This window comes from Thermobia domestica, chromosome 10 (genome assembly GCF_964235325.1).
Source record: "Thermobia domestica chromosome 10, izTheDome1.hap1.1, whole genome shotgun sequence".
Taxonomy (NCBI): domain Eukaryota; kingdom Metazoa; phylum Arthropoda; class Insecta; order Zygentoma; family Lepismatidae; genus Thermobia; species Thermobia domestica.
In genome coordinates this window covers 168,357,896-168,382,612 of record NC_137463.1, presented here as the reverse complement: position 1 = coordinate 168,382,612, position 24,717 = coordinate 168,357,896, and the positions used below count along the sequence as shown (strand labels likewise).

Here is a 24,717-nt window from a genome sequence, read left to right as displayed (position 1 = left end):
ATTGCTTTTAAAGTTAAGGCAGAGTGGAGCTGTTCCTTTAGAGAGGACAGAGAAACTTATGCCACAGGACCCTTATAAATTAGAGCATAAACTAGCATGTATTCGTATCTAAGTAGGGAGTGATGGGTTTCGAGTTCGATCCCTCACGGGTAAAGTTTCCAGAGTCCTGAGAGAGAACTCTTTTGCTGCTTCTCGTAGAGAAATATTTAAATTTTGCTCATATCTAGTCTACGAATAAAATATTAAGAAAGCCTAAGTAATGTTTCGTTCTTTAAAACAAAAATTTCCCTGTGCCCGGATGTAATAAGAATAACATTAATCATACCCTAGACAACTAAGTTTTTCTGAGAGGAGCCAGTGAAGAAGGATTAATTAGACAATATATTTTTTTTATTTATGTAGTATATTGTTCTTGCAGTTCAGTTTGAAGAAGACTGTGAGATACAGAGGAATTAAATGTTTTTTTATGCCAAAGTAGTATTGGAGATACTACTTAGTAGTGCCGTACATATATATAAAGAGCATTAAATTATTATTATACTACATATTCTGTGGGCTCTTTGCCGGGATTTTAAAGACGAAATATTTTTATGAAATTGAGATCAGGAAAGAGAATAGATATGGCAGGGCAGATAGATTTAGATACGTTAAAAGAGGCTCTGGGCATACAGGAAACAGAAATGCCAGTAGAGGAGGTTTTACAACTTGTGAGAAGATTGAATAGGTCTAGCGAAGTTTATAGTGAACGAACGGAAACAAATAGTCAGAATGGGGAAAGTTCAAGTACTGGTTGTACTTGTTCTAAGACTTTTGATGAAGTGAAGATACAATTACCACACTTTTCCGGAAGTCCAACGGACAATCCGTTTGATTTTATCGCTTCATTGAAGGACTTTTCTAAGAGGAAAAATATATCCCTAGAACAGATTTTAGAAAAGGTTGTGCCATATTTATTGGATGGAGAGTCTAAACAATGGTTTAATTTTAAGGCTCCGTTTTCGGAATTTTCGGAATTTCAAAATAGTTTCCTTCAGGAGTATTACAGTTTTAATTATGAACAGGAAATTGAATCCGAGATTTCACAGAGAATCCAGCTACCCACAGAATCAATGGCTAAATTCGTAAGAAGTATGTCACTTCTGTATAACCGGTTACGTAAACCGCCGTCCGAAGAAGAACAGGTTTTGAGAATCATAAGTAAGTCTCATCCCAAATTTAAGATCTATTTACACGAACGTAAATTTAGTACGTTGAAAGAGCTAGAGACTTATGCAGTCAAAATTCAGTCTATTTTACTTGAAGAGGTGAACTATGCTAAATTACACAAGAATGGGAATGTGGGAAAAGATGTAGCCGTCGTTTCAAATAGTACGCATGAGTTTGGAAAAATTCCTGAGTTTAAAGCTGAAGCTTTGGATCCCGCATTGTATAAACGGAATATAGGGGAGAAGGATACCACAAAACCAGTGAAAAGAGAGCAATTGCGTTGCCACGCGTGCAATGGCTTGGGGCATTTTAAAAGTCAGTGTTTAAAGTTTAAAAGAAATTCTGAGAAGAAGAACGAAAAAACTGCCGCGGCCACTATTAGAAAAGAGGTTAGACAAGGGAACAGTGCTCCGTATGCATATGCTTTTTTCTATAGAAAGCCGATTGATGTTTTCTATGATAGCGGCAGTGAGATCTGCTTCACAAGCACAGAAATTGCGAAAGATTGGATTTCGAAAGGAGCTAAAACTGAAAAAATTAACGAAGAGATTCTCCTTGCTACCGGAAGTACAATTTCGAAGCAAATTGTGCGTGCTCGTTTTTGTTTAAAAAAGAGAGTTTTCTCTTTTCCTTTCTATGTTCTGGATTCCCCATCTATTCCGACGGTCTTGGGATCTAATTTCCTTAAACATGCTGGTATACAACTTCATTTGAGCAAGGCCGGCTGGAAGTTTGACAGTGAGAAGCACCTCACACGGTTTATTGTTCCAGAGGAAAAAGAAAGAAAAAGCCAGACACCCCGTGAAACAAGTGATCTAGTACTAAAAAAGGGGAGGGGAGGAAAGAATCGAGTTTCAGAAGGAACAAGTGACCCACCTAACGATGGAGGGAGGAGTAGCAATAGGATTTTAAGCAGTGACCAAAAGAACGGAAAAAGTAGGAGGAGAAATTTTTTATGGTCAGTCGCAGGCGGAGGACGGAAAAGGCCTGGGAAAAGCCTCCATTGATAAAAGCACGCATTTTTGACAAGGACTATTTCCTTTATGCAGACAGCGGTAGTAGCTATTCTTTTATTTCTGGTTCAGTCGCAGAGGAGTTCGAGAAAAGAGGTTGTAAATTTAAAAGAGACCCAATGTTATTGTCACTGGCTGAAGGAACATCTTATGTTACAAAAAGCGTTACAGTAGAAGTTAATTTCTACGGGAAATGTGTTAGACAAAAGTTTTTTCTTCTTCCGTATTTGTCGAAACCAATTCTGTGTGGCCGTGACTTCCTTTGTAAAAATAAAATTGTTCTGTCTTTTGGATTGTTTGGGTGGAAGATAGAGGATTATATGACACCTCTTTATGCTTTTGATCAATGTAATAATGAGCTGAAAAATTCAGATGGTTTTCTTTTGGAAGAAAATAAAACTTATTTTGTGGATCAGATGTTGGAAAAAGTAAATGTGGGTAAACCAATAAAAGACAGAATAGCACAGATTCTGTATGATCATAAGGAAGTTTTTTCCAATAAGCCTGGGGTAACGCATTTGATTGAGCATGAAATCAGGGTTGCCAACCCTCGTCCTTTTTATTCTCGTGTTAGACCCTTGACCATAGAAAAGAGAAAAATTATGGAAAAGCTGCTGTCAGAAATGGAAGCTGATGGGTTAATTGAGAAAGCTTACTCTGATTTTGTTGGAGCACCTATTTTACATAGGAAGAGAGATAATTCGTACAAGCTAATTTTAGATTCACGTCCCGTTAATAATTTCACTATTAAGGAAACTTGCTCTTTACCTAGTATAACAGAGGCATTAGCACATTTAGGGGGCAAGAATTGGTTCTGCATTTTTGATGCCAAATATGCTTACGCACAAGTGAGGATTAAGGAAGATAGTCAGAAGTATACGGCTTTTAATACTCATAAGGGTATATACAAGTATTTAAGAGCCCCATACGGGTTGTCGAATATGGCATTCACGCTAGTTAAACTAATGCAGTTAGTACTAGGAGATTTATATTTTACAAAAGTCATAAATTATTATGACGATTTTTTGCTTGCCTGCGAGACGCAAGAGGAATTGCTAAACACGCTCCAAGAATTTCTAAGTAGAATAAAGTCGGCTGGACTTACGCTCAGTCCGGATAAGGCTGTGTTGTTTTCTCAAGAAATTGAGTTTTTAGGATTCAAAATAAGACCTGGTGTGATAACATGCACAGAGGAAAAAATCCGGATGGCAAATCAATTTTCATCCCCGAAAAATATTAAGCAACTTCAAGCTTTGTTAGGATATTTTAATTTTTTCCACTTCAGGATAAAAAATATGGCTGAAATAATAGCTCCCATGACTAAATTGCTTCGTAAAAATGTCCCGTTTAAATGGGAAAAGGAACAAGAAGAAGCGTTAGAGAGATTGAAGAAAGCTTTGGTCGAAGATCCTGAACTTTTGTTACCTAAGTTGGGTGAGCCTTTTCACTTATTCACTGACAGCAGTAGTATTGCAAGTGGGTACACCCTCTGTCAAAAAGATGGTGAAGGAAAATTAAGAGTGGTTGCCTACGGGTCTAGGCGCTTAAATAGGTCTCAGGAGAAGTATTGCTCTGCGTACATCGAACTTCTTTCAATTGTTACTTCGGTTGAAAAATTTGAAGTTTATTTAGTTCATGCGCCCGAAGTTCATGTATACACTGATAATAGAGCAGCTATAAGCTTGTTGAAAGCTAGTAATATACCTCCTATGGTCTGCAGATGGGCCACTCGGATAATGAGATTCAATGTAATTTTACATTATCGTCCTGGAAAGATTCAGCATGTGGATCTTCTATCGAGAATAGAGAAAGGTCACACTGAAGGTCCGGATTTCGTTGGATCTGTTGCAGCAGAAGAGAATTTGCCACTGGGAGGAGATGAGCCTGGATATTTAAAAATACAGCATGAGGATGGTGCAATAGTTGACTTTAACGAGGTTCAGAGAACTGAGATTTTGTTGACAGATATTGTAAATAGTCAATTATTTAAATTAGAAAAACAAAAAATGAAGCAAGAAAAACGGGAGAGAGATTTGAAGAATTTTTCTAATACGTACGTGTCCGAATTAGATAAGAAACGCTTATTGAAGGAATTACCCTTCTGTCTTCTTAGTGAAGAAGAGAAAGAAGAAGAAAATTCGGATGGAATTTTGATAGATATGACTGATTTTGATAAAATAAGAGAATATCAGGAGAAAGATTCGTTTTTGAACAGGTTGATTAAATTTAAAAAAGATGGAATGCAGAAATTATCCAGTTCTATGAAGAAAAAGCTTAGGTACTTAGACAGCGTTACTTATTTTTCTGACCATGATGTTCTCATGCGTCGTGTAAAGATTATGAAAAAGGATAAGAATGTTATCTGGATTCCAAGTTCTTTACGAGCATCTGCCTGTTATTATGGACATATTATTAAGGAGTCGGGACACCCTTCATTCAATGAAACTTTTAGGAAGATAAGAAATATTTACTTTTGGAGTAATATGAGACGGGATATACTTAGTTTTTGTAAAAGCTGTGTAGCTTGCACTGTTTTTAAGGAGAATGTCAATACAAAATATGGAGAGTTACAGAGTTCTCTAGCCACGAAGGTGAACCAAGTGCTATTTTTAGATAACCTAGGTCCTCTTCCAGCCTCAAAGGAAGGAGGTTATCGGTATTGTCTCGTATTAGTTGACGCATTCTCCAGATTTGTGAAACTGTATCCTGTAAGAAACTTGACTGCAAAGATAATGGTGAATTGTATTGTAAATTTCTTCTCGGAATACGGAACGTACGACCGTGTATGTACAGACAACCACAGTGTCTTTTCATGCAAATTATGGAAGGAAGTAATGACAATGTTAAAAATTAAGTACAGCTACATTAGTGCCTATAGAGCTAGGGCTAATAAATCAGAAAGAATCATCAGGGACGTGAAACTATTACTGGGCATTTATAATAAAACTCATGAGAATTGGAGTAAAGATATTAAGCATATTGAATTCACCATCAACTCCAGAGTATGTTCTGCTACGGGTTTTAGCCCATTCTTATTGCAGTTTGGGAGGGATCTACCCCATCCATTTTTGAGGACCCCTGATGAAAGTCTGAAAGTTTCGGAGGAAGAGTTCGTAGTAAATTATTCCAGTTACGTGGAGGAAATGAAGAAGAGGATGATTGTTGCTGTAGAGAGAGCCAACAAGGTTCAAGAAAAGAGGCAGAAAGCTTACAAGAAGATATATGATCGGGGGAGAAGAAAAAATCCATTCAAAGTTGGGGATAAGGCCTGGTTGCGTGTCATTCGGTTGTCCGAGCCCACCCAGAGAGTAGCAGCCTCACTTTTAAATCGATATTCGGGGACGTACACAATTGTAAAGCAGCTGGCTACTAATTCTTATATTGTTAGAAATGATTGGGATGGGAAGGAGACTCGAACGAATGCCGACATGTTGAAACCTTACGTATACCCCCCTAAATTTTGCCAACATATTCCTGAAATGCAACCTTCCTTCATACATGTTTTGTCTTCAAGAGAAGAGAAAAAGTCAGGGAAGGGAAAAGTTATTCAGCCCACCGATTTAGTTGTGTAGAAAAAAAAAAACGAAAAAACAGGGAGAAAAAGGGGAAAGTTTTTCTTTGTTTTCTGTTTTTTTTTTTTTTCTTTTGGGTGTGTGTTTTAGACTAGTTTAGCTTAGATTCTTCGACTGGTCAGTCTGACACAGTATAGCTCTTCGAATTAAGAGTTGATCCGTTTCAGTTGGAAACATGTCTTTTAAAGTTCCTAAATCACGACGATCTGTATATGTGGCTGCTAGACCACATCCAGAAAATCATCTATCGTTGCAACTACTTTTCCATGTAGATTCATATAAGAATAACAAACGCAGGCTTAAGCGTTTGGGAGCTGGTCCAGTTTCATCGACCAGAGATACTTTGCAGAAGTCAGTTCCTGATCTGACGCTTGAACAAGTGAGGGATATTCAACGTATAAGGCAGGAGGTGCCAAGTAGCAGCGCTAATAATCCCTCATTCTCCACTTCCAAGAATCCTGATTCAGATGATGAATCTTTCATCGAATTATCTACAGATGGAGAAAGTCTGGATTTAAACTCTTTGCCACGTACCCCGGGCAAAGAAGAAGATGCTGAACAGCCGGGAAAACCTTTCAAGAGGAGGCTTGAATTTTGAACGGTGCCCGTAGTGTACATTTGAAGTGGGAGACAGTGAACCGTACAGAATTAAGATTTCGTGTGCGGAGTTTATTTTTTTTATCTGTTTGAGTTTTTTTTTTTAACAGGACAGCACGAGACAATTGACTATGAAATTTTTTCTAAAGAGAAAAAGAAATTATTTTCAAAAATAATGTTATGCTGTTTTTGTGTTAGTGAATATATTAGTTTTGTCTGTGAATTTTTTGTGTGTGTGTTTGTGCAAAAGTTACAAGAACTGAAAGAGACAGAGACATTTAAATAAGTGAGCACACGCAAGTATTTTATTTTTTTCTTTTTCTTTTTCTTTTTCTTTTTTTTTTTTTTTGACACCAGGGTATATGTAAGTGGATATTTTCGATCCACTTACTTGTAATAAATTAACTGTAAAAATATCTGGTTTAAATATAGATATATATAATCTAATAGTTTTTAAGTTCATTAAAATTCCAGGCCTGGATAATCATTTAGGTGCTTATATATTTATATAGTTTATAATGTTTATATAATTTGTATAACTTATCTGTATATAATTTGTATCATATTTATCATATTTTTTTTTTATATAGCATTAGAGAGATTGCCTTTAAAGATTTTCTGCTTAGATAGATACACTGTTGCATTTGCTTCCATAGTCTTAGGATCGGATACGTGCTTGTTAACTGTTAGAACTTCATGGGGGGAGGTTGGTAGCGTCGGTTTTTTGAAATTTTCAACGAACTTTCTTTATTTTAGCTAGAGATCTTTCCGTTTTTGGATGCTGCCACGTGTGAGCCGGATCGTATATATACCAAGCTGTTTCGCTTGGTAGGCGTTCTTCTGACACTCTGGACCACATGGTTACGTTCGACCGACGGTCCTAATGTCTGTTGGATCAACCACTTTTTTTTAGCTATGCTGTTTAAGGCTGGCAGGTTAGGATGGTCTCTCGGAATGACCAAGGATAGGGAATAGGTTTTTCTTTCGTAAATAACTAAAGAATAGTTTTCTGGGGAGAATTCTTTTTTGTTTAATAGGTTAAATTTTAATCACGCCGAGGACGTGGGGATATCTATTAAATAGGTTTTTGTATTTTGAGATACGTTTTAATCTCTTGGATAGGTCTATTTAAGAATTCTAATTTCGAGCTCAAATGGTTTTGGGTTCGAGTCCCCTATGGAATGAGAACTTGGTTTCTCAAGTTAAAGTTTATTGTTTTCCTTTTTTGATTTCTTGATCCTAATCCTGTGTTAGTGATTATCTCTTGAAAAAGAGATAAGTTTCTGGTCTCTTATAGAGCGAGACCTTATTTAGGGCAAGGCCTAGTTTTTGGTGGCCAGTTTATTGTCTCGAAGAGAGAGACTTGGTTAGGGCAAGGTCCACAGCACGGGCCAGTTTATAGTCTCATGAAAGAGACTTATTTCTTACCTTAACTTAACCTTTCACCTTGTATTATTTAGCCAGGGTTTCCTTTTCGCAGGTTCTCTAGAGCTCTGGAGGCCTGTGTAGATAGGCCAAGCATTTTCTTTGATTCAAGGAATTGCTTTTAAAGTTAAGGCAGAGTGGAGCTGTTCCTTTAGAGAGGACAGAGAAACTTATGCCACAGGACCCTTATAAATTAGAGCATAAACTAGCATGTATTCGTATCTAAGTAGGGAGTGATGGGTTTCGAGTTCGATCCCTCACGGGTAAAGTTTCCAGAGTCCTGAGAGAGAACTCTTTTGCTGCTTCTCGTAGAGAAATATTTAAATTTTGCTCATATCTAGTCTACGAATAAAATATTAAGAAAGCCTAAGTAATGTTTCGTTCTTTAAAACAAAAATTTCCCTGTGCCCGGATGTAATAAGAATAACATTAATCATACCCTAGACAACTAAGTTTTTCTGAGAGGAGCCAGTGAAGAAGGATTAATTAGACAATATATTTTTTTTATTTATGTAGTATATTGTTCTTGCAGTTCAGTTTGAAGAAGACTGTGAGATACAGAGGAATTAAATGTTTTTTTATGCCAAAGTAGTATTGGAGATACTACTTAGTAGTGCCGTACATATATATAAAGAGCATTAAATTATTTTTATACTACACCCCGCAGCTTGGGGGAGGGAGGGAGAGAGATATAAAAATGATTGAAAATGACGAATATTAGCGTCGAATCACTAGTTTTCGGGGTCGCTGAGTTGAACAGTGGCACTTCCGATCCCGTTTACGTCCAAATTCAGCCCCGTAACTTGGGAGAGAGAGAGAGGGGGGAGATACATAAAAATGATCAAAAATGGCCGATATTAATGCCAAATCCATAGTTTTCGGGGTCGCTGAGATTAACGGTGACACTACCGATGCTGTTTAAATGCAAATTCAGCCCCGCAACTTCGGGGATGGGGAGATACCGTATATAAATTGTCGAATTCATAGTTTTAGGGGTCGCTGACATGAGCAATGACACTTTAGATGCCGTGGCCCGCAACATCTGGGAGGGGAGGGGGAGGGAGATATGTAAAATCATAAAAATGACCGACATTAGTGCTTAATCCATAGTTTCCGGGGTAGCTGCAATGAACAGTGACACTTCCAATGCCGTTTAAATCTAAATTCAGCCACGCAACATGGGAAGGAGGAGGAGAAAGAAATATAAAAATAATCAAAAATGACCAATATCAGAGAGCGCTTTAATAATAGTAAAAAGTGACTGACTAACATAACATATTTTTTCTTAATTTAACCCAACGAAGCGGAAGCGGGTAATTGATGCTAGTTATAAATAAACACATGAAATCTCTATATATAAAATGAAAGTGGCATGTTTGTGACTTAATAAATCTTGAACCACCTGACCGATCTCAGTCACATTTTTAACATAGGTGAGGTTCGGCCTGGAATGTTTTATATAATTTCATTTTGACGGTGCAACTTAGGGAAGGGGAGGAGGAGATATATAAAAATGATCGAAAGTGATGGATGTTAGTGTCGAATCCATAGTTTTCGGGGTTACTGAGATGAACAGTGTGACATTTCCGATGCCGTTTAAATCCAAATTTAGTCCACAATAGTAGTATTTTTATTTTTAAGACAAAAAAAAAATCTTCTATCAGAGAGCGTTTTAGAAATAGTAAAAACTGAGAAGGGACTGACTAGCGGAACATATTTCTAACATATTACTACTCAATGCATTCAGTACTCTCTACCGGGAATCGATCCCATGGACTAAAGCCACGCGCGCTAGCCACAAAGCAGCGTGATGGGATTAAAAATATATTTTTTTTTCTATCGCTGTTAACATATAACATCATAGTCCTTCACACTTGTTGAATGGAAAGATGTTAAATAGAAATATTACTTTGGCAAATAACTGCATTATATTTAGGATCAGGGCCGGCGCTAGTAGTTTTTCCGCCCAGGGCGGTACTTTCACATGCCGGCCCTTTAATTCACAAACCTTATTTTGACAGAAGACGTTCAAGAGTCACGAAAAAGTAAGATCCCCATTTAAAAACATGTATTAAAGTGAAAAAGTAAACAAGAAATTGAACTACCTCTCTCGAATGCTTATGTAATATTTAAACGACTTCATACATGACACAGTATTCAGTATGCCTGATTTCGCTGTATATCTGTGATATACAGCAGCAGCGCATATAGAAAATAAAATTTTAAAAATATGCTTTAGTAATAACTAAGAATTTTAATTTCTAAGCTTATTTTATATCAAAAGGTGTTTCCAATAGAGTATGGAACATGAACAGAATCGGATTTAGGTTTGGTGGGACCCTAAGCTACTGAAGGTAATGGGGCCCTTTATGTATCCAGATGAATGTAGGCATCCCATATACAGAAATGAAGAAGCTAGTGATGTTTTAGGAAGCAGGCCAGAATAAGGGGCTTCATTACTTACATCATAGGAGCCTATACAACATAAGGCACTTTTGCTGTATGTAGATTTTATTTTGTTTATTGTTTTTTTGTTTTTCTTATATCTTGGAAATGTATATCCAGTTTTTTCGTTTAATATTTTGGGACCCTAAGCTATAGCTTGTTTCGCTTATTACGTAAATCCTGCACTGAACATGAAGATAATATAATGAATCAGATATTACGGCAAAACTAAGTGATTAGCGTACCTTAATTGAAAGAAATTTTTCTTGCTTTGTTATGACCAAATTCCTTTATCACATTCGCGTAGTCAAATGTTTCAGGCAATTTGTGTACTATTGACATCACCGCTAGACCACTCAAGCGTGTTTCAGACATGGAAGAACGTAGATAATTTTTAATAAGCTTAATTTTCGAAAATACTTCTTTCTCCACTTGTCACTGCTAAAGGTGAGGTTAACAAAATCATAAGTGCAACACTGACATTGGGAGCAAAGTCATGTTCCTTAATTAATTTTAAAGTATCTTTTGGTGAAACTTTAGGCTTAGTTATAGCGGATAACCCTTTCTGTTCGTCTTTCAAGTCACTGGGGTTAATATCTTTCGATATTTCGTGTGTTAAAATGCTGCCAAGTTTAGTGCACTTTTCAGACAAAGTTCAGGTTGCATACTTCTTTAAGATTACTTATATCGTAAAGAAAATCGAAATACTCGCTATGATGTTTAAGTTGCTCAAACCTTTCTCTTAAAGCTAACACAAGCACGTCTAAAACTTTGTAATAAAAATCGAACTTGTATCTTCTTTGTGGATCTTCAATAGCTTCATCCTCTGCCTCGTACTGAAACTGTCTCTTCTTTCGACTGGAGCTGTATGACCTATCCATGGATCATCCATATCTAACGCTGATGCCAATTCCATCGCATCAATTAAATAAGATCGAAACTTTGCATCATTTCTGCTCCTCTCAAAGTACTTAGATATATTTTCAAGAAACTGACTTCATCCAACACATCTTGCTTTGGAGACTTTTGCTTACTATGTTTATATGGAGCAAAAACTCATGCCAGATAACGAATGAGCAAAGGAAAACAATGTCACGCAGCTAGTTAAGCTATACACAGAGCATCGTGGGTGACCATACAATATGTTCTATTGTTATTACATAGGAGGCGCGGTGGCTCATTGGAAGAGCGTTCACCTCCGGTGTTTGGGGTCTCTGGTTCAATCCCAGCTCTCGCCGTATGGACTTTGTGGTGGATAAACACCGTGCTCGTGGGTTTCTTCGGGGTTCTCGCGTTTCCTTCCACTTTCTTCATTTCACCATTTCATTCATTTCTCATCATCAGCGTCTCCTTTAGCTTAATCAGCATAAGCGTAGGACGTAAAACCGCAATATTTCATTTCATTATTTTCAATTGTCATTACTTATTTGAAGTAAGGCATCCTAAAGTTACCCTATTTAATATCTAAGTGGAGTCAGAGCATCAATTCGGCTCTCCCACGTTGTAGTGCTTAATCGTTTTAAAGTGAGACTGCTGATGTGTCCCTTTAGTATAGCCCAAAGTTGAACTGACGCAGAAAGAAGTCATAAACCTTTTTAACTATACAGAAAAAAAAAAAAATGAAACGGCATACTAAGATGCTGTGGCTGCATCGTTAACGACAAGGTTTAGTGAATGATTACTGCAAGGAACATAGAAGACTCTGAAAATTTCTAAAATTCTCTTCTGAATACCTCAAGAAAAAATGTGCTGTACGATTTCTTATATTCGGAATGAACAATTTGTAAATTGATTAAAAACTCAGTGCAAGAACCTAAATGTTTCTAGATGCTGTAGGCTAGAACAGCCTGTCTCAGGTGGGAATGTACTTTTGTATACTTGGAATAGAGTGTTAGAACATTACTGAATAAAAAAAAAAAAAAAAAAAAGGATAAAAGACACCTTGATAATCTTACCCATGCTAGCTGAAAATCTTATCTACGCCGCTGCATGGGAAATGTTGAACGAGATACTTGTGGCTAGTAGTTTGATAACTGAAAATGTGGGGGGATGCTCTGAATTTCCTGACTAACTATTTTCCTCGATGTAAGTGAAGTAAGTTCAAATAAATTCTCAGGTGAACCAATTTTATTTTTTCTTTTGTGGGCCTATTGCGAAGCATTATATTTTGATAGTATTCTTTTCTTTTTCAAATTTTGCCGCCCATTAGACTTGCCGCCCTGGGCGATGGCACGACTCGACTCCCCGTCGCGCCTGCCCTGTTTAGGATCTATAAATGGCATTGATAAATTATTGGGAGTATTGATAAGTTAGTATTCCACCACCTTTACGGATTTTACGGCGAATAGCACTTTGCAGTTTTCTTTCTTAGTTGATGTTTACATGTATGTGAGAATATCGTTTTTTATAGCTGTATAAAAATATTGATTTTACATAACTAATTTATTTATTCTTAATAAATAGTGTAAAATTCTATGAATTGTTAATATGCGAGTAACGAAAGTTCATGGCTACTGTAGTCTCAGTGACTAACTGTAGGTTATTTACATTAATTCAACTCATGCGCGGTGTTTTCAATGTTCATTTTCATATTTATCTCGCAGCCACCACAACCGAGATGTTTCAGAATCCTCTCGTTCCCACCAGGCGAACAACGGGATCGTCATCATCATAGGTATTCTGCCATTATTGGCAGATCATTTGCTGCAATTGCAAAGCTTCCATGCTGCATGGTCTTCCACTAACCTCTTGTTGTCTCCTTCCCCCTCCCTCTCTTTAGCGCCACCATACCCTCTAGCATGTCCGGATTAACTTCTTATCCAATGTCCCAACCAATTTGTATTTATCTTCTTAATAATATCTAAAATTGTTCTTTTCTTACCTACCATTTCTAATACCCTCTCATTTGTTTTCCGCTCGACCCAGCTAATTCTCTCCGTTCTTCTCCACACCCACATTTCGAAAGCTTCTAGTCGTTTCTCATCATTTTTGCGTAATATCCATGTTTCTGACCCATACAATACAATACTCCACATGAAGCATTTTATGGGTCTTTTTCTCAACTCTTTATTCAAGATCCCATACAATAGTCTTTTCTTCCTCCTAAAGGCTTCTTTTGCCATTCCTATCCTTGCTTTTATTTCACGTTCACATTTCATATTATCACTAATAATACTACCCAGGTATCAAAAACTACTTACCTGTTCTGATTTCTCTCCTTCTACTTCTATATTTGACACCGATCCCTTCGTTCCAATCACCTTGGCTTTTGTCTTTCTAACATTTATTTTCATTCCATATTCTTTACAGCCCTTCCTCAAGTTTTCTAACAACTTATTTATTTTCTCTTCAGATTCTGTAACAAGCGTCATATCATCTGCAAACCGTATACACCTAAACACTCTACCTCCTACTGAAATGGGGCCCTCATTTTGTGTTCTCTTTTTCACTATATCTTCTAGATAGATATTAGATAATGTAGGCGACAGACAGCATCTCTGTCGAACTTCCCTTCCAATTGCACTCTCCTCTGTCATTTCCTTCCCTATTCTGACACTTACTTGTTGGTTCATATATAAGTTTCTTATGAGTCTTCGCTTTCCATTCGAACCCAACTTTCGTTAGAATTTCCAACAATAATTCCAAATTCATGTGGTCAAAAGCCTTTTCTAAATCAATAAATACCACATGCATCTTTTTCCCTTTTCTATAAACCTTTCACCGATCACCCTTAATAATCCAATTGCATCTCTTGTGCCCTTACCTTTCCTGAACCGGAACTGTTTCTCAACTTCTTTATTTGTTCTTCCATATAATCTTCTGTTCAGAATTCGAAGCAAAATTTTTGCTGGTTGAGATATGAGACTTGTATTTTCTGACCACCTAGTAGCATATCATATCACAGGCACTTTTACAAGAGAAGTTAGAAATGTAACAAAATAAAGTAAAATTAAACTTGGAAAGTATTGCTCGTCCCCTGAAACTTTAATTCAAATTGTTGATTCACTTGAATTCGAGGAAGAGGCCACAGTCTCCTCTTGCCCTCCCTTGTGAAAGTTCATGGAGCAGCAGAATTTCACTAAAATCCTGTCTATTGTTAATAGAATTAATAGAGAATACAGCGAACCTAGCGAAAAGCTTAAATCTGTTACTTAGTTTTTTTGGACTATCTTAGTAAGTATTATTTTACGTAATAAAGAGTAAAGAGAAAATAAGTGGCTACATTAAGACTGAAGTTTACCGGCTCTTTTCTTTACCATCTTTTAGCGTACTTCTTCACCGCCAGTCGACTCCTGATACGTTTTTCAATAACATATATTTGTAATTTCCTGTTCTTACATGTTGCTCATAAAGTTATTTCTCTCTTTTACAGCGCTGGAGTGTGGTTCAACAATGCCGTTCCACTTTTGTGCCATCGTATGTCTGTTGGTGCTGCTAGAGGGCCAATGCCACGGTCAAGTGAACAGGGCCCCTTACTTTCTTTCGGGCAGCGACATGGCTCGCTTCGCTTTACCAGAAAACACTCCAGTTGGCACTTCAGTCTACACTCTGCAAGGGGTTGATCCTGAGGGCTCGATGGTTCACTACAGCATCAGTGGAGATCATTTCACTGTAGACAAGAAGACCGGAGTCGTCACTTTACTGCGACCTTTGGACAGAGAAACGCAAGACTTACTGGAAGTCATTATAAGTATTACAGGTAAGAATTGATTTTAAAAATGTTAAGTGGACTAACATAAATTACTAATTTACTAGAGGCAAGAGTTTTTCGCAATGTGTGATAAAACGAAATGCGTCAGAATTAAGTATTTTTCAGTTTCTTGATGTCTTATGATATTCTATATATGTTTTCATTGGTTTCCGTTGCGCGATAAAACGCGAAATTGACAATTTTGACGCGAAATTTCTAACAATACACGAAATAACGCGAAATTTCAAAAATATGTCTTCATTAATTTAAAAGCGCCAGTTTTCCACTGACGGAACGTAGAACGTGGCATGAACAGTGCGTTTTGGGTGATTCGGAACGCTCAGAAGTTATTTGAAAGACAAGAAGCCAATTTTGAAGCCTCAGTTAAGTTTTGTTAATGATAATTGTGGTAACCTTGTCGATTTTATAACTTCCACTGAGACGAATAAATTTCCAACAGCACATCGTTGAGTAGTAGACTCAGTACTCGATTGAACGTTTTGCGGCAGGGCCTCTTTGATGAAAGAACTAAAGCACACTCGCGTTTGTTTCCAAGTGGAAAGAGAGCTAGTGTTGAATGTGACTTTAAAAAATGTGCAGAAAGATCATTCGTGAAGCTTTCTTCCGAAAGAAAAGACTCCCAAACTACAGAAGTATTTGATGCTTTGAGAAAGTCGTTTGGTCTTTCTGTAATTGCATGTAGTAGTAAACCAGACATTGTTGCGTTGAGGAAGTTTTTTTTTTTTTCCTCAAGCTTTGCCTTCATTTAAAAAAATGCAAGCATCTGATTATGAAGTACCGTATAAAGACTTTTACAAAGTGGCCTATGAACTCTTGACAAGTGATTCGTCTGGAAAGGGCAATGTAGTGAATATTTTGAATGGACAAAAGTTCCGAAGTGATGACTGTATGAAGTTTGTCGTAAATTCACTAATATATGTGTGGCTTCCAACAAGCAATGCCAATTGTAAGAGTTTTTTTTTTTCCAAGTATATGCGACATGGATCTTGTAACCATACTTATATTACGCTAATTTCGGTATCTTTTTAATTTCAATTAAACTATATATAACCTCAAATTCGAAAACTAGCGTATATGTATGGGTGGGAGAGGAGAACACATCGATCGGTTCCCCCGATATTAATTTTAGTGGTTTCGTAATTCCACACTGAAATATAGAAAGGATACGTAATCTATTATCGCTACTAACAAGCAATACTATGAAAATAAATCTCTGAAGAGTAGTAGGAGGATTTGAGTTCATAAAATAATACTCGTACAACCGATCTCCTTTAGAAATTCCAGCAGTATATTTAAACTTTCAAGAACCCAATAATCAACATATATTTAACAATTCAACAATCAGTATTTCATTATGGTCTTCGTAATAGTGGAAAGAGAATTTCAATAGATTCAATCTTAGACTATTATCCAATTAGCAGCGTAACTTATTTGCCTCAGTACCAGCTAACTTGTTCTAACTAGTCACACCGATTGGTAATAATGCAGGAATCTAATTCAATTTTAAAAAAAGGTAGAAAAGTTATAGGCAAAGTGCCTAAAGCTAACAAAATGGCAAACGGCCCTTTAAATGCAAGAATAATATAATGAAGGAAGGAAAAGCATGAAACTTACGTACCTCGCTGCCTTATTAAGCCAATCCGTGCTATCGAATAGAACAACCAGCCGACATGAGGTTACAGCACTCCACTTTAAACTTCATGATTACATTCGAATTTTAAACTTTAACAGAATTATACTTCTAATATCACTCGTAGATTATGTATATAGAATAACTTTTGATACAATAACTCGATCACAAATTATGATAATTGTAGCGAAACAACCATTATACTTCCTCCCTCGGACGTTCCAGCACAACTATGGCCACCTATACAGATAGCTCATCCGTCGTGCTAGTACGTCCCACCAGAGGGCATAACCAACAAAAACAAAAGAATAGGCAAGAACGAAAAAGCTTTTTCGGTACAATATAATATAAATAATTCCTAGAGACACCTTTTCTATAAATATTTAATAACCAGTTACGTAAAATCCATAAAATCTATGGATTATATGTTACAATCTAGAGCTTAAAATAGGTTCCAAACTGTTCCACTTGGAATCGAACTCGTCTCTTCAGCACTAAAAGCAAGAAGATTAAATCCTGTTACTAGAGATTTAGTAACAAAGGATCTTGTCTAGAAATGTGAAACTAGTGAATATTTCCAAAATCATAAATGCGATTGTCGAGAATAGACGTTTTTAGAGACGTAACGAGTGTCAACACCTATGGTGGTTATAAATTGAGTTTTAAAATTATATTTCAGTTAGAGTTAAAAAAAAAACTTTTCTTTTCTTTTTAAGTATTAGATAGGGATGTATTGTATCACTAAAGCATCTACAAAAGTTATACTACATTTAATGGTTTTTAGTTTACTAGATGTAGACTTCATATTGATGTTTGTCAATGAAGTGAAAGTTTTCTATTCCGCATTATACAATGCCAAGTTGATTATTAAAATTTGTAGGCCAAATATCAAACTTTGAGAGTAAACAATAATATTTCATGCAAATTGAAGTTCTTTCACTAGAAATACGAAAACCGTTGGTCAGAGAATTTTTTAAATTAGAAATCTTTCAATATATATAGGTGATACTATGGTAAACATGCTATAATTCATGCAAATTGGGAAGGTTTACCAGTTACTATCATCTTTAGAAATACCCTGCCATCATTAGCAAATCACTCTACATCTTGATGAAACAATTATCTGTTTTAACGCCTTCCATAAATGGTAGCCTTTTCTTTCTCCCTCTAACTTCCTTTCTACCTTATTTTGTGTCACGTGTGTAGCGTCTGGTTCTTCCTCAGACTGTGTTCCAGTCAAATTATTTCCTCCTTTTTAATTACATGTAACATTGCATAAGTAAATAAATTGATTCATGTACCTTGCGTATATATACAGTATATTTGTTCATATTCAGCCTCCATAATACTTGGCATTTTCTTCATGGAGATACTGTCCTTGAGCGTCTAAATCGAATAGATGACTTCACATGGTGCTTTTTATCATTGGACAAAGTAACATTGCTCAAAAACTCTGCAGAATTAAAACAAATAAATAAGTAAATAAAATGCACTTGATGACTTGCAAAAATAATCGTTTTTTGTGCACATATAACTACAGAATCATTGTACTTAAATTTAGCGTTGCCAGTCACTGTATTGGAGCTTTTAATATGCATTTTTATTTTATTTTATTTTATTTTTTTTGAAAATCTCAAAACTACAGTTAATGACTTTTGCACATACAACCACTGAATCATTGATACTTAAATTCAGCGTTGTCAGTCACTATATTTGAACTTTACTATGTAACATGATTTTTTTTAAAGACTATTACAATAATAAACGTATATACAAAAGCCTTCATTTAGATATAGCTCAGAAATTGAAAAAAAAGTAAGTATGAACACAAATTGTATGTGTCTGGTTAATAATTAATTATTTGTTTGTATTATTATTGCTTGATTATATTATTCCAATCCTTATCCAAAACTCTCTGGTCAAGATTTAGTTCCAGTTCCAAAGTCTTAATGTAGTATGACTCAAAAGTAGCATTTTCGATTTGCGATAAAGTCTAGTGGAGTAATTTAATCATTAATGGTGTGCTTTTCTGGAGATAAATGCTTAGATAGTCTTTATACCACCTGATTTGGATCCTTAACATCTCTTACATGTTCTTTGATTTTCATGAATATATTTCCAACATACTTTTGTTTGTATTGACAAATTGCCATATACTGTCTGACAAACTTGAATCATCCATATAATAAATTGGTATCCCTTGAAGTTACTTTCTAATTTCATTGGTGATTTTAGAGCAACCTTAAAACCAAATTAATTCGGAGTCTGTAAGAAAGTTTGGGCTACAATGGGAGTGAAATCCACTTAGAACTAATGCAGGACTAATTTCAACCCAATGTTTTGTAGTTAACATAACAATACTTTAGGAACTATGTTTTTACAAAAGCAAAACCCTCCTGGAACGTCTGTATTTAGTACTGCATTGTATCAAGAACCGTTGCTCGTCAAAACCACATTTATTAATTCTGGACGAATAATGAAAATAATTATAACCTTGAGAAGGCCTCTAATCTCTTGATACCATTTGTCAGTTTATTTACTAATCTTCGGGCAGTTTATCCTAAATAAAGCTTCTGACGTACTTATTACTGCCTCAGACGAATGATGAATAATACCAACTTTTCGGTATTATTTTAACATTTCGATGCGTTGTTTATTATGCAATTACTTACCTTACGTTATCACTTGGCGCTACAACGCTGGTTGGGCTTTGGCGTCTCCACTACTTACCTCCACTCTTCCCGATCTCTGCATTTTCCTTTCCGTCCTCGGACCTTTAGTTTTTTCAGATCACTTTCTACTCCATCCAGCCACCTAGTTTTTGGCGTTCCTTTTCTTTTGCTGAAATAAGGTTTTGCATTATTTTGTATGGCATTCGGTCGCTTTCCATTCTTATTACATGCCCTAGCCACCTTATTCGATTCGATTTTATAAACCTAACTATATCCTGGTTCTTTATTATGTCGTTTATCTCTTTGTTAGTTCTGATTCTCCAGGTTTCTTGTTCTTTAATTGGTTCATACATTTTCCTTACTATTCTTTCAAAAGTTTAACGATTTTTCACAATTTCTTTTGTCAGTGGCCATGTCCTCATTTTTGTTCCTCTGTTTATACTTTTACTTTTTAGCAGGTTCATGCTTGGCGTGGTATGTTTTGTTGCCTAGTTGTCTTTTTTCCGTGTGTGTGTGATTGTCTGTGATTGTCTATGTCTTTTATGGAGTTCTTGTCTGTGATTGTCAGGCCTAAATATTTAAATTTATCTACTTTTTCGAATTCTTTACCTTCTATTATGATTGATTTTTGGTTTCCTTCTGTTGGGTGTGATGTTATTACCATATACTTTGTTTTATTTATGTTAGTTCTCAGTCTTATTTGGTTAACCTCTTTCTCCAACCGTATATTTCCACTCATGTCTCTCTCTGTACGTGTAATTATAGCTACATCATCGGCGTAGGCGCACATTTGCATGGTTTTCATCAATATTGTTTCTCCTCTACCTATGCTGCATATTGCGGTATGTAGTGGTATTATGAACAGTGTTGTGGATAGATTATCATCTTTTAACTTCCTTCATGTTCACTCTGGAATTATTATTTAAATAATTAATATTTTTCTGACCATAGTATGCATTTCTTTATTAAAAATAAATTATTTCGTAACAGTTTCTATAACGTAACGTTGTTTTCCTCAGATGTTAATATGATACATATTAACGTCTGAGGAAGATAACGTTACGTTATTGAAACTGCTACGAAATAATTTATTTTTAATAAAGAAATGCATACTCTGGTCGGAAAAATATTAATTATTTAAACTGTCATCTTGTTTCACTTCTTTATGATACTTAAATTCTTCGCTTAACTTATCTTCTATTTTTACTTTTGCTGAGGTTTCCTCTAATGTCATTCTTGTCAGTTTTATCAGTTTTCCAGGTATCTTAAATTTTTCCATGGCTTTTATTAATTGCTATCTGTTCACGCTATCGAACGCTTTCTTATAATCTACCAATCAGTGGCGTAGCACACTTTTGCGGGCCCCCCTGCAAAGTATAGAGAAGGGGCCCTAGTTGTAAAGCCGATAGAAGTAATGTTGAGGTTCTACTTCTTTAAATCTTTATTCATCGCAAGACTTCGGGGGCCCCTATACCTCGAGGCCCCCCCGCACTGCGGGGGTTGCGGGGGCAGCTGCTACGCCACTGCTACCAATAGAATATGTAGTTTTACTCCGTGCTTATTATGCAATTACTTCGTTAAATTTGTAGTATAGCAAAAAGACGTTTCATTTTATTCATTTTAGATTTGTAGGCGCAGTGTTTTAGTATTTTACTCGCCAATTCTGTAATATAACACGCATTGTAGTGTTGATTGAGTTAGAAAAGCAGTATCTAACATAGAATTAACGAACAGTTAAAGATCATATGTGCAAAAGTTAACAAACAATCAAGACAAGATAATAAACATAATTACATATAACAAAATTGGTGAAATTGAAGAAAATGAGACACGAAAATGAAGAAATAGACATGAAACTGAAGAAATAAAAACATAACAAAAAATTAAACAAAGTTAAGTATGAAGCCATCGCGAAGCCTAAATGCTTCCTTCGGGAATTCTATTCTTCCTTTTATTTCACATTTAGACTTCATAATTTCACCAGTAAGTATCAAAAACTAGTCATCTGCTTTATTTTTTCTCTTGCTTCTATGTTTGATATAGAATGTTCCGTCCCAACCACTATATCCTTTTTTTTTTAATGAGTATTTTCATCCAGTATGTTCGTAAAGTTTCTTCTCAACTTTTCTAACATGATGTTAATTTTGTGTTCAGCTCAAGGAACCAAGGTCATAAAACCTGCAACTCGTATGTAACTAATGTATTTACCTCCTACTGAGATACTTCCTTCCCCATGTAGACTCTTCTTCACTGCTATTAGAAGTCAGTAGCATATATGGAGTGGTCGGTACACAAAGGATTTAGGTCCACTTTTTGGGACCATTTTGGATATATTTGGTATTTAAAATCTCTACCTAAAAATTCTTTCTGTGCTTAAAAGATTTATGCCCATATATTGTAAAGAACTCCTATTATTATCAGTGATAATATTTAAAAAATGTAAGCAAAAGGCTACAACTCACCGCAGAAAACAAAAGACTCTTCTAAGAAGTATTTTCAGAGAATATTATCTCCATCGTCAGTCTAGTCACGATTCGAAAAGGATTTAAAACATGAGGAGAAATGTGGATGGGTAAAATTGGTTAGAAATAATTTAAAATATGCGAAACGTAAATCTTCTTGTCTTGTCGGGCATAAACAGATATTCATTTCTGCCACCTGGAAGGTAGTTAAAAAACAGTGAACAACAGTGAGCAGTGGCAAGTGAGTTATCATTAATATCTGTCTATGTCCGACAAGAAGATTTACGCTTTGCATATTTTTTAATCCTTTTTAATCAATTTTACTCATCTACAATTCTACATTTTAAATCCTTTTCGAAGTGTGATTAGGCTGAAGATGGAGAAAATATTCTCTGAAAGTACTTCCTAGAGCAGTAGTTTGCTTTCTGTGGTGAGTATTAGCCTTTTGCGTACATTTTCCTAATTCCTATAACGATTTTTCTTTTTTTTTAAAAAAAGCTAAGTTTTTCATTTAATTAAACGGAGCGTGCAATTTTATGCCTCTTTTTCCCAACTTTGGTAAACAGATTTGAATTCCTTGTGCTCTAAACGCCCCACATAATGTCCTTATCTTGAGAAAACCCAAGGTGTTGCTCTCAATTTTTTATTAATTTTTCTATGTAATCTTCTGTTTAGTATTCGAAGCGTCTGGAATTAAAAGTGAAATTTCCGTAAACTTTTTGCTATGCTTTTTTTTAAATAACGAATCTTAAGCACTGAATCTAAGAATGGAAGAACATCCATTCATGCAGTACACTGTAGCTAGAGAAAAAAGTCAATATCTATATATAAAATATCATAATAACCATAGTTGAAAAAATTAAGAAAAAAAAATTAACGGATTAAAATTTAAAATTATCTACAAAAATATATTTCATTCAAATAAAAAATATTCAATTATTTGATTCAATTAAAAAGAAAAAAAGTAACGGTTAAAGTTAAAATTAGTTTCAAAGTTAATGAAAATTAATGTAAAAACGACAATTTTCACTACCATGCAATGAGAATTGTCTTGAGTTGTAAAAGTTAACATAAAATTTAAAGTTAAGAGCATGGAAAAATTAGTTTACTGAAATGGAAAGTTAGTGTTTCCAAACAAAGCTGACAATTAATAAACAGTAAATTCAAAATATCATGAAACTCAGGAATATTTATTTCACATGGTTCCTAAGAAAAAAAGTTGCAATCATATTTAAATCCTTACGATTTTTTTAAACGATTGTAAGTTAGAAGCTAACTCCTGAAAAATGTAATAAGATTAAACTCAAATCAACAACATTTTTAAACCATTAATTTAATTGTTAATTTTCTAAGAGATTAATTACAAGCCTCATAATAACAGTTTATTAATCAAAAAATAAGTTAAAACTAACACATGTACAACTTCATTAATATATGTAATTATTTCTTCTATATTTTGAAAGAGTGAATGAAGAAATAAGATATACAAGAAAATTATCCAAGTATGGAAACTATTTCATGTGAAAAATCTACTTTTAGAAACAATAGAGGAGTTCCTTTTTTTGGGTATTGTTTTCTGCATTACAGACTATATAGAATAAAGAAGGTTTATCTTATCTTTTGTCCAATAAAATATAGAGTATTCTAAGTGAGATAATTCTACTCATAACCTCTAGGATTAAAACAACTATGGTATAATGACGAACTCAAAGATTTGGTTGTTCGTTTTTCCTTCCTAGCTTTACATTAGTAATTGATACATAATTAAAGGGAAGGAAGAATAAATGTTTTTATTAATTAATCAAATCAAATTATTATTATTATTATTATTATTATTATTATTATTATTATTATTATTATTATTATTATTATTAATAATAATAATAATAATAATAATAATAATAATAATAATAATAATAATAATAATAATAATAATAATAATAATAATAAAGAGAAACTTTCAACGTTTTATTGACCAGCGTAACTATGCTCATTGGTAAACGACAGATTTTAAAAAATAATAAATTCACACAATTAAGTCAGAAACTACCTACGGGTAGAAATCAAGTGGAATACGATTCATAATTCGTATTTTTAGTGAATAATGATTACTTATCAGAATTTGCTTTACTTTGTTTCAAGATATTAAGAAAGTTAATTTTTCGTAAGAAATAGTGCATTTCAAGAACATAGTCATATTGTCAGAAATTAGTCTGAGTTCATTCAGATTTTTAATATCAATCCTTTATGATCATTAGACTCAGTTCATTCAGATTTTCAATATCAGTCCTTTATGGTCCTATTGTTAGAATTTAGAATGAGTTCATTCAGATTTTCAATATCAGTCCTTTATGGTCATATTGTTAGAATTTAGACTGAGTTCAATCAGATTTTCAATATCAATCCTTTATGGTCATATTGTTAGAATTTATAGTGAGCTCATTCAGATTTTTAATATCGATCCTTTATGGTCATATTGTTAGAATTTAGAATAAGTTCATTCAGATTTTCAATATCAATCCTTTATGATCATATTGTTAGAATTTAGACAGCTTATTCAGATTTCCAATATCAATCTTTTATGGTCATATTGTTAGAATTTAGAATGAATTCATTTATATTTTCAATATCAATCCTTTATGGTCATATTGTTAGAATTTAGACTGAGTTAATTCAGATTTTCAATATCAATCTTTTATGGTCATATTGTTAGAATTTAGAATGAGTTCATTCAGATTTTCAATATCAATTTCTTATGGTCATATTGTTAGAATTTAGACTGAGCTCATTCAGATTTTCAATACCAATCCTTTAACTTCCTATAATGTTTTAAGTTTAACAATTTTCATCTGTAATAATAAATTGCATAATAAATCAATCAATAAATAAATCGAAAAAGGCTAGTAAGTACGTGGTATAGGACAATTCTGTACATAATAACTTACCTATATTTACTAACTTCAACATTTAAGATTTTTAAAATA

General features: G+C 34.7%; 1 protein-coding gene across 1 annotated transcript in view; it reads left to right on the top strand.

Annotated features, from left to right (window-relative positions):
• Cad74A (cadherin 74A) overlaps positions 1-24,717 on the top strand; it is a 162,778-nt gene that overhangs the window by 68,288 nt on the left and 69,773 nt on the right. Inside the window, exon 2 of the mRNA XM_081728719.1 lies at positions 14,631-14,957. Within this exon, the coding sequence (XP_081584845.1) occupies positions 14,651-14,957 (307 nt within the window). The 5' untranslated portion in view covers positions 14,631-14,650. The remainder of the gene's footprint in view (positions 1-14,630; positions 14,958-24,717) is intronic.